Source organism: Scylla paramamosain, chromosome 35 (genome assembly GCF_035594125.1).
Source record: "Scylla paramamosain isolate STU-SP2022 chromosome 35, ASM3559412v1, whole genome shotgun sequence".
Classification (NCBI taxonomy): domain Eukaryota; kingdom Metazoa; phylum Arthropoda; class Malacostraca; order Decapoda; family Portunidae; genus Scylla; species Scylla paramamosain.
Genome location: NC_087185.1, coordinates 9,976,012 through 9,987,034, shown reverse-complemented (window position 1 = coordinate 9,987,034; position 11,023 = coordinate 9,976,012). Strand labels below are relative to the sequence as shown.

General features: G+C 33.2%; 1 protein-coding gene across 1 annotated transcript; it reads left to right on the top strand.

Annotated features, from left to right (window-relative positions):
• The first annotated feature begins 8,544 nt into the window (after positions 1–8,544).
• Positions 8,545–9,516, top strand: LOC135090428 (uncharacterized protein K02A2.6-like). Its single transcript, XM_063987181.1, has one exon. The coding sequence runs from the start codon at positions 8,545–8,547 to the stop codon at positions 9,514–9,516; it is 972 nt and encodes a 323-aa protein (XP_063843251.1).
• The last annotated feature ends 1,507 nt before the right edge of the window (positions 9,517–11,023 follow it).

Below are 11,023 nucleotides of genomic sequence, written 5' to 3'. Positions count from 1 at the left end.
GTTACGTACAAAAATGCCAAAATTCATGGAAAGTACCTTATTTCGGAAATGAAAAGATTTCACAAGAAACGTGTATTATAAATGTTTCTGAGCTTAAGTACCAAAACGCTAATACGCATGAATAGCACTTTATACAAAGAAATAGAATAACATTACCAAAAAACTTTTGAGTGCTATTTACATTGTTGGGTAACAAAACGCTAAAATATATGCAAAGCACATTATATGGGGAAAGGAAAAGCATTACAAGAAATATGTTTTTTATATTTTTCAGATTTTTAGATACTAAAACTTTAAAACGCGTGAAGATCACTCTATATAAACAGAACAACATTACTAAAAGCGTTTATTTTCAGTGTATTTTTCACTTTGTTAAGTAGCGAAACACCAAAATGCACGTAAACCATCCTGAAACTTGTAGAATGAGTGTTTTTGAGCTAAGGTGTCAAAATGCAATAACGCGTAAAGATATATAATAATGAATATAATATATAATATAATGAAACGAACAACTATATAATGAAAGAAACAAAACAATAAACAAACAATAAACGTTTATTTATTTTTTTGTTCAAATAGGTTGCAAAACGCTAATATATTTTTTTTCTTTAACTATAATAAGGAAACGGAGTTTACTTTCATAGAAAAAACCTCCTTTAATGGGGAAACGAAAGATTATGAGAAACGTGTATAATGACTGTTTTTGAGCTTATAAATCGTGGATTTGAGGCGTTTTAGAGTTTTCGTAGGTAGGTAGTTTAAAAACGCTGAAAAGAAATGTTTTTGGTAATGTTGTTTTGCTGTCTTACATAGGGTGCTTCCCTTGCTCATCAATTTTTTTAGTGCCTTACACGCTCATAAAAAATCAAAAGACACATTTCTAAAAGTCTTATTTTACCAATGTAAGGTGATTTACGTACATTTTGCCGTTTTAGTACATAAAAATATGAAATACATTAAAAATGCACGTTTTTGTCATGTTCTGTTTCTCCATATAGATTTCTATTATAGCGCTTTCGAGTTTTTTTTTTTTCACCTAATATATTCAAAAACATTCAAAATACACTTTTCTCGTAATGTCTTTTCGTTTCATCATATAAGGTACTTACCATGCTTTTTTATGTTTTTGTACGTAACAAGCATAAAAACTGAAAAAAAAAATATATATATATATATATATATATATATATATATATATATATATATATATATATATATATATATATATATATATATATATATATATATATATATATATTTTATTTTTTTTTTTCATAAGCAGTGTTTTGCATGCTTTTTAACGTTTTGTTACGTGAGTAGTTTAAAACACTCAAAAGATGTGTTTTTCATAATGTTTTATCTTCGTATATAGAATGTTTTATATCTTTTTTAGAGTTTTCTGGATAATACCTCATAAAAGCTCAAAAGTCGTTTGTGGAAACGCCATTTTCTTTCCACATATATTGCACTTTTCATGCATTTTGTGTCCATGCATTTGCATACATATAAAGTGTTATTCAATCTATTTCATGTTTTTGAACCTAAAATGCAGAAAAAAACATTCATAAATATACGTTTCTCGTAATGCCTTTTTGTTTCTTCATATAAGGTATTTTTTCATGCTTTTGATGTTTGTGTACGTAAGAAGCTGAAAAAAACACTCAAAATACTTGTTTTTGGGAATGTTATTATCTTTCTCCATAAAGTGTGTTTTACATACGTTTTATTGTTTTGCTACGTAAGAAGATCAAAAACACCCAAAGGACACGTTTTTCGTAATTTTTTGTATTGGCATACAAGGTGAATTCTGTGTGTTTTGGTGTAGTACATGCTCAAAACCACTGAAAAGACACGTTTCTGGTAATGTCGTTACGCTTCCTCATATTGCAGGCTTTGCATGTATTTTCGCGTTTTGGTAACTAATAATGTAAAAACAATCAAAATACACATTTTTATTAATGTTTTGGTTTTCCATATAAAATATGTTTTAGAGTTTTAGTAACGCTTATAATACACGTCTCTGGTAATATTCTCTCGTTTCCCATATAAGGTATTTTGCATGCATTTAAATGCTATAAATACTTATGTTTTGGAATATTACTCTGTTTTTACAAGAAGGTTGTTTTGCATGCATTTAGGTGATTTAGTATGTAAGAAGCTCAAAAACGTTTAAAAGACATTTTTTTCGTAAAGTTGTTTTGTTTTTCCATATAGGTTGTTTTTCGTGTTTTTTTTTTTTTTTTTTAACGTTATGTTGCTTAACACGTTCAAAACATTCAAAAGACATGTTTCTGGAAAACTTGATTCCTTTCCTCATGTAGGCTTTATTGCATGCCTTTTGCCGTTTTCGTACCTAACAATGTGAAATGCACTCAATATACACATATTTTGGTAATGTTGCTTTTTTCCTTCATATAAAGTGTTATTTATCCGTTTTATGATTTTGGTACCTAAGAAGCTCAAAACACTAATAATACACATCTCTGGTAATGTTCTTTTTGCTCTTGATATAGATTATTTTGCATGCATTTTTGTTGTTTTTTGTACATAACATGCTCAACGACACTCAAAATACTTATTTTTGGTAATGTCATTCTGTTTCTTCGTAAAGGAAGTTTTGCATGCGTTTGAGCGTAAAACAAATAAATAAATAGATAAAAAAAAAAAAAAAAAAAACGTTTTTCGTAATGTTATTTTCTGATATGTGGTGCTTTCCATTCTTTTTAGCGGTTTGGTGCCTAACATGCACAAAAAAAAAAAGAAAAAAAACACACAAAAGATAAGTTTCTCAGAGTGTCGTTTCGTTTCTACATACGAGTATATAGGGCTTTTTCTATGTATTTTGGCGTATTGGTATCAAACAATTTGAAAAAAAAAACACTATTTTTTGGGGGGTAAATTTTTTTTTTTTCTAAATATAGAGTGGTATCAACGCGTTTTCTCTTTTCCTTAACTGAGATGCTGAAGAACACTCATAATCATGATGGCTTTTTTTTCTCATAGATTTGTTTGCATGCATTTAAGGTAATTTTCTACGTAACAAGCTGAACTCTCTAAAAACTTGTTTTTCGTAATGTTAATCCGTTTCTCTATAAAGTGTGTCTTCCTTGAGTTTTGGCATTTTGTTAAGTAAGAAGTAAAAGAAAAAAAAAACACTCAAAAGATGCGTTTTTCGTAATGTTTTGTATAACCATGCTCAAAAACACTCAAAAGACACAAATCTGTTAATTTCGTTTCTTTTTTCTAATATCGGAGACTTTGCATGCATTTTGGCGTCTTGGTACCTAATAATATGAAAACACTCAAAATATACTGTTTCGTTTATTTTATTCTATTTATCCACATCCAGTGATAGTTATTTGTTTAAGCGTTTTTTTTTTTTTTTTTTTTTAGCTGAAAGACTCTCCTAATACATGTTCTTCCTAATGTCTTTTAGCTTTCTTATGTAGAGCACTTTGCATGCATTTTATAATTTTTTCTACGTAACAATCTTAAAACACTCGAAATACTCGTATACGTATTTTTAATTTTTTTTCATAAAGATATACTGTTTCCCCATTAAGGGATTTTTTGCATGCTTTTCAGCGTTTTGGTACATAAGTAACTCAAAAACAATGAAAAGAGACGTTTTTGGTATTATTGTTTACTTCTCGTATATACGGTGCTTTCCATGTTTTAATCGTTTTGGTGCCTATATCGCTCATAAACACTCAAAAGACATGTTTCTGTAAATTTCGTTTCCTTTCCTCATATAGAGTGCTCTGCATGCATTTTGGTGTTTTGATGTTTGTGAAATACGAAAAAAAAAAGTTTTTTTTATGTCATGTTTCTCCATATAGATTGCTATTGACGCCTTTCATCGATTTGATACCTAAAAGGATTGAAAACGCCCATAATACAGTTTTTTCGTAATGTCTTCGTTACGTATGCATTTTTTACTTTTTTTTGTACGTAAAAAGGTCAAAAAACACTCAAATTAGTTTTTTTACGTAATGTTGTTCTGTTTCTCCATAAAAGGGTGTTATTGGATGCATTTTAGTGTTTTGGTACGTAAGTACCTCAAAAAAAAAAAAAAACACTCAAAAGACACGTTTTCTTTTCCATATGGTGGATTTTCAATGGATTTTGACGTTTTGGTATATAATAATTGGAAAACACCCAAATATATGTTTTTGGTAATGATGTTCTGTTTCTCGATATAGCATCCTATTCATTCGTTGGAACATTTAAGTATCTATAAAGCTCAAAATACACATCTTTTTTTTTAATGTAATTTCATTTTCCCATATCTTCCTTTACATTCATTTTGGTATTTTTGTACATAACAAACTAAAATACACATAAAATACTTGTTTTTGGTAATGTTATTCTGTTTCTTGAAAAAAAAAGAGTCCTTTTAAATGCGTTTAATCATTTTGGTAGGTAAGAAACTGCAAAAGTCATAAGACACATTTTTGATAATGTTGGTTTTTATTCTCATAAAGGATGATTTCAATGTTTTTAGCGTTTTGGTGTCTAGTATGCATAAAAGCACGCAAAAAATTCGATCCTTGGATTGTCGTTTCGTCTCTTTAAAAAATGCTTTTCCATTCATTTTTCTAGGTAACAAATAAAAAAAAACAATCAAAATACACGTTTTTGGGTAAATATATACTGGTTCTTAACAAAGGGTTTTCACATGCTTGTCAGTGTTTTGGTACATAATTAGCTTAAAATCGATGGAAAGAGATATTTTTAGTAATACTGTTTTCTTTTACCATATAAGGTGTTTCTAAGCTTTTTTTTTTTATTGTTTTGGTGTCTACAACGCTCATAAACACTCTAAAGACACGTTTATCGAAATGTCGTTTCTTATACCCATATAGAGTGCTTTGCATGCATTTTGGCGTTTTGATACCTAACTTTGAAATACACTTAAAATACATGTTTTTGTTCATGTTATTGTGTTTCTTCAAAAAGAGTGCTATTGATATTTTTTATTGTTTTAGTACGTAACTAGACCATGATAAACGTTTTTCGTAATGTCTTTTCGTTTTCCCATATAGGGTACCTTGGATGCATTTTGGCATTTTTGTACGTAACAAGCTCAAAAACACTGAAAATAGTTGTTTTTGGTAATATTACTCTGTTTCTCCATGAAAGGTGTCAAAGTACACATTTTTCGCAGTTATTCTGTTTCTCAGTATATAATGCTATTCATGCGTTTTATCGTTTTTGTACCTAAGAAGCTCAAAAACATTCATAACACATGTTTCGACTAGTGTCTTTTCCTTTCCTCATAGCTTGTAATTTCCATGCATCTTTCTACGTAAGAAGCCGAAAAACCCTCGAAATCTTGTTTTTGGTTATAATCTGTTTCTTCTAATCAGGGTGTTTTACATATTCTTTTTTTTTTTTGTACGTAAATAGCTCAAAAGCGCTGAAAAGAGACAATTTTGATAGTGATGTTTTTGTTTTCTCAAGTAGGGTGCTTTCCATCTTTTTTAGTGTTTTGTTGCCTACCACGTTCATAAACACTCAAAAGAGAAGTCTTTTAGAAACGTCGTTTCTTAACCCCATATAGGGTGATTTGCAAGCATTATGGGGATTTGCTATCTAACAATGTGAAATGCACTCAAAACGCTCTTTTTTGGTAATGGTGTTCTGATTCTTCTTATATAGTTTTCGAGTTTTAGTACATAAAAAGCTCAAAAGCAATCAAAATGCTTGTTTAATTTTTTTAATGTACACATTAAACAACCAGTACACATTAAACAACCAAACTCTGGTAGGTACAGGGTACGAGAAAGATTTAGGAGTTATAGTTAGCTCTGAACTCCGTCTAGGGAAACAATGCATAGAAGCCAGAAACAAGGCAAATAGGGTACTAGGGTTCATTTTTAGGAGTGTTAAAAGTAGAAGGCCGGAAGTAATATTAAAGTTATACTTGGCGCTGGTCAGACCTCATCTAGACTACGCTATGCAGTTCTGGTCCCCACATTACAGGAAAGATATAGGTCGATTAGAATCAGTACAGTTAATACAAATAAATAAGTCACGTTTCTAGAAATCTTGTCTCTTTTCCCAATATAGTGAATGTGAAATACACTCAAAATACACGTTTACGGTAATGTTGTTCTATTCCTCCATATAGAGTGGTATTCATCCTTTTTGAGGTTATGTGGATAAGAGGCTCAAAAACACTCATAATAGTCGTTTCTCGTAATGCCTTTTCGTTTCCACACGTTGGGTACATTGCATACATTTTGGCGTTTTTCTACATAAAAAGCTAAAAAAACACTTAAAATTTTTGTTTTTAGTAATATTATTCTGTTTCTCCATAAATAGTATTTGGATGCATTTTAGCGTTTCGGTACATAAGTACATCAAAAACACTCACAAGAGATGTTTTCTGTATTTTTTCATTCCCTTATAGGATGATTTCCATACCTTTTAGCGTGCTGGTGTACAGCTTTGTCTTAAATACTGAAAAGACACGTTTCTGGAAACTTCCTTTCCTTTCCATATGTAGCTTGGTTTTTAAGAAATTTGCTGTTTTAGTACTTAAGAATGTGAAATACAATTAAAATACACGTTTTTCTTAATGCTTTTCGTTTCCTCATTTCGGGTACTTAGCATTGTTTTTGGCGTTTTTCTACGTAACTAAGACAAAACACTCAAAATATTTATTTTTGATAATGTAACTATGTTTCTCTATAAAGTATGCGTGTATAAAGTAAGCATGCGCTATGGTTTTTGGTAGGTAAGATCAAAAACACTAAAATACATGTTTTTCGTTATGTTGTTATGCATTCCCATACAGGGTGAATTCATGCTTTCTATCGCTTTGGTGTCTAACAGTCAAAAATACTGGAAAAGAAAAGTTTCCGGTAATGTAGATTCGTTTCTATATATATATATATATATATATATATATATATATATATATATATATATATATATATATATATATATATATATATATATATATATATATATATATATATATATATATATATATATATAGGAGGCATTACAAGCATATTCGCGTTTTTGGCACCTAACAATGAAAAAAAAACCCCTCAAAATACACCTTTTTAAAAATATTTTGTTTCTTCATATATAGTGCTATTCATGTGTTTTAGCGATTTGTCATTTAGGAAACTCAAAACCACTTATAATACTCATTTCTCGTAATGGCATTTTTCCATTTAGAATACTTTCAATGCATTTTGGCTTTTTCTGTGTGACAAGCTAAACAACAATCAAAAGACTTGTTTTTGGTAATGTTATTCCCGTTCTCCATAAGCATAGAGGGCGAGACGGTTAACGCAGATGATGCCATACCACCTCCCATGGACCTCACAAATGGAGCAGGAATCCAGAAACATGGTTCAGCTCCAGCCGGCAAGCGGGTAGCCGCTCCTTAATACATTGTTACCCCTGGAGTCCATCTCTTACTACGTCTCAATCCTGCAGTTATTACATTGGCGACGAGGATGGGATTTATTGGCAAAGTAGAAGAATTTAACCAGGATGCCGAGGTGTGGACTCAATATGTGGAGCGGCTGGAGCATTTTTTTGAAGCCAACGACATTATTGAAGAGAAAAAAAAGAAATCTACTTTATTGGCTGTTTGTGGAGCAAGAACCTACGAAGTGATAAGGTCACTCTGCCTACCAGAGAAGCCAGCCGACAAGTCGTACAGTGACCTCAAAGTGCTGTTGGAGAATCACATGTGCCCGAAACCGTCAGTAATCATGAAGCGCTTCAAATTCAACTCACGATTCAAGCAACCAACTGAATCTGTGTCTTCTTACATTACTGACCTTCGGAAATTAGCGGAGCACTGTGCGTACGGAAACCAACTACCTGACATGTTACGAGATCGTCTGGTGTGTGGAATTGACGACCGAAAAATACAAGCAAGGTTGTTGGCAGATGGGAATTTGGACTTCAAGAAGGCAGAGGCAACTGCTCTGGCTATGGAGGCTGCGGCAAAAGACACTGAAGACCTACAACAGGCTGGGGAGTACCGCAGCAGTCAAGTGAACAAGATTCAGGAGAGGCGCGGGGAAGGAAGAAAAATTCAAGAGACACCGTGGGTGCGAACGAATCCTCGACCACAGTGCTACAGGTGTGGGGGTCCGCATGTGGCTCCTAGCTGTCATTTTGCACGTGCTACCTGTTTTAAATGTAAGAAAGTGGGACACTTGGCAAGGATGTGTCGAAATAAAGCAGACATGGAAAGGAAAATGCACAAGATTGAGGGTGAAGAGGAGGACGGTGAGACAACTGGGGAAGAATACACCTTGTATACAGTGCGGGGGGCTCGTGAACCACCTGTGATTGTTCACCCAGAAGTTAACAAGGTGGCTATTCCCATGGAAGTGGATACTGGTGCTGCGGTGTCCATTATAAGTCAGAAAGTGTATGAAGAAAGCTGGAAGGATACGTGCAAGCCGGTGCTCGAGTATTCCGACGTAGTGTTACGCACCTACAGTGGAGACTTATTGAAAAAATGTGTTGGCTGAGCTACATGCAACGCATCCAGGAGTCTCGCGCATGAAAGGTATTGCGCGTAGTCATGTGTGGTGGCCCAATATAGATAAAGATGTTGAGTCAACAGTACAACTATGTTCACAGTGCCAACAAGTGAGAAATCTTCCCCCAGACGCTCCTTTGCAGCCATGGGAGTGGCCACTAAAACCCTGGTCCAGGTTACATTTGGATTACGCTGGGCCGTTTATGGGTAAGATGTTCCTCGTCATCATAGATGCCCATTCCAAATGGATGGATGTTCACGCTACACAGTCAGCCACTTCATCTATAACTATTGAAAAGTTGCAAGTTACATTCGGGTCACAAGGACTACCTGACACGGTGGTAACAGATAATGGTACCAATTTTTGTAGCGAAGAGTTTGAAGCTTTCTTAAAACAAAATGGTATCATTCACATAAAGACATCTCCCTACCATCCAGCATCCAATGGGTTGGCGGAAAAGGCAGTTCAAATTTTTAAAAATTCTCTTAAAAGATTAACAGGAGGCTCATTGGAATCCAGAATTAGCAAGTTTCTGTTACGGTATCGAGTAACACCTCAGACTACCACAGGAGTTTCCCCTGCTGAGCTTTTAGTGGGAAGAAAATTAAAAACTTGTTTAGACTTACTGCATCCAGATGTCCAGGATAGAGTTATGAAGAAGCAAGAAATGCAAAAGTACTACCATGATCAGAAAGCGCGGCATAGGGAATTTAAAGTGGGAGAATTAGTTTATGTAGTAAACTTTTCTCCAGGGAAAAAATGGCTATCAGGCGTAATTGTCCAAAAATCCGGTCCTGTTTCTTTCAAGGTGCAGTTGCTAGATGGGAGGACTGTACGACGTCATCTCGACTATGTGAGGAGAAGAGTAAGCATAGAGGGCGAGACGGTTAACGCAGATGATGCCATACCACCTCCCATGGACCTCACAAATGGAGCAGGAATTCAGAAACATGGTTCAGCTCCAGCCGGCAAGCGGGTAGCCGCTCCTTAATACATTGTTACCCCTGGAGTCCATCTCTTACTACGTCTCAATCCTGCAGTTATTACATCCATCATAGGTGTTTTGCATGCGTTTTAGTGTTTTGGTACGTAAGTAGCTCAAATATCCTCAAAAGGCATTATTTTTAATGTTTTGTTTTCCCGTATAGTTTGCTTTCCATACTTTTTTTTTAGCGTTTTGTCGCCTAGCACGCTCATACACACTGAAAAGACACTTTTCTGATAATCTCATTTCCTTCCTCCCAAATATGGTGCTTTGCATGCATAGGAAATACATTAAAATGCAGTTTTTTTTTTCATATAGAGTGTTATTCATGCGTTTTAACGTTCTGGTATCTAAGAAACACTCAACATACACGTTTCTTTTAATGTCTTTTTGTTTCCCCTTATAGGGTATTTTCCACGCACTTGTGCGTTTTTGTATGTAAGCATGTCAAAAATACTCAAGGTACTTTTGTTTGGTAATGTTGGCTTCTTACTCCATATAGAGTGGTATTAACACGTTTTACATTTTGGTACCCAAGGAGCTCAAACTCAATCATAATACATGTTTCTCGTAATGTTTTTTTTTTGTTTTATCATTATGTTTCGCTTAATGTTTTTTCGTTTTCCCATATTGGTTACTTTACAAGCATTTTGGAGTTTTCCTACTTAACAAGCTAAAAACACTGAGAATACTTGTTTTTCGGTAAAGTTATTATGTGTGTCCATGAAATATGTTTTTCATGCGTTTTAGCGTTTTGATACGTAAGATTTTTCAAAACACTCAAAAGACACTTTCCGTAATGTTATTTTACTTCATATTTTTGGTGAATTCTATGGTTTTAGCGTTTTGGTATATAACACGCTAAAAACACAAAATCACGTTTCTGATAATGCCGTTTTATTTCCCCATTTTCATTTTTGCAAAATGGCTTTGCATGCATTTTCGCTTTTTGGTAATTCTAAAAAACACTCAAAATACACGTTTTTGGTAATGTTGTTCTTTCTTCATATAGAGCGGTATTCATATATTTATTTTTTTTCAAACCTAAGAACCTCAAAAACACTCATAGTATATACATGTTTCTGGTAATGTCGTTTTGTTTTCCATTATAGGGTAATTTTCATGGATTTTGGCGTTTTACTACGTAACAAGCTCAAAAACACTCAAAATATACGTTTTTCAGTAAAGTTATGCTGCTTATCCATAAAGAGTGTTTTGCAGGTATTTTAGTGTTTTGGTACATAAGTAAGAAAAAAAAAACATTAAAAAGAGACGTTTTGGATATTTTTAATTTTTTCCTATATGAAGTGCTTTCCATTTTTTTTAGTGCCTAGAATGCTCATAAACATTTAAAAGACACGTTTCTAGAAATTTCTTTTTTCTTTCCCCATGCGTTGCATGCAGTTTGACTTTTTGGTACTTAAAATACACTTTTTGTACTCAAAATACACACTCTTGGTAATGTTCTTATGTTTCTCCATATTGAGTCTTATTTATGAGTTTTATCGTTTTG

Bases quoted from the DNA above. Each gene is read 5' to 3' on its own strand.
- LOC135090428 (XM_063987181.1), top strand. From the start codon at position 8,545: ATGAAAGGTATTGCGCGTAGTCATGTGTGGTGGCCCAATATAGATAAA.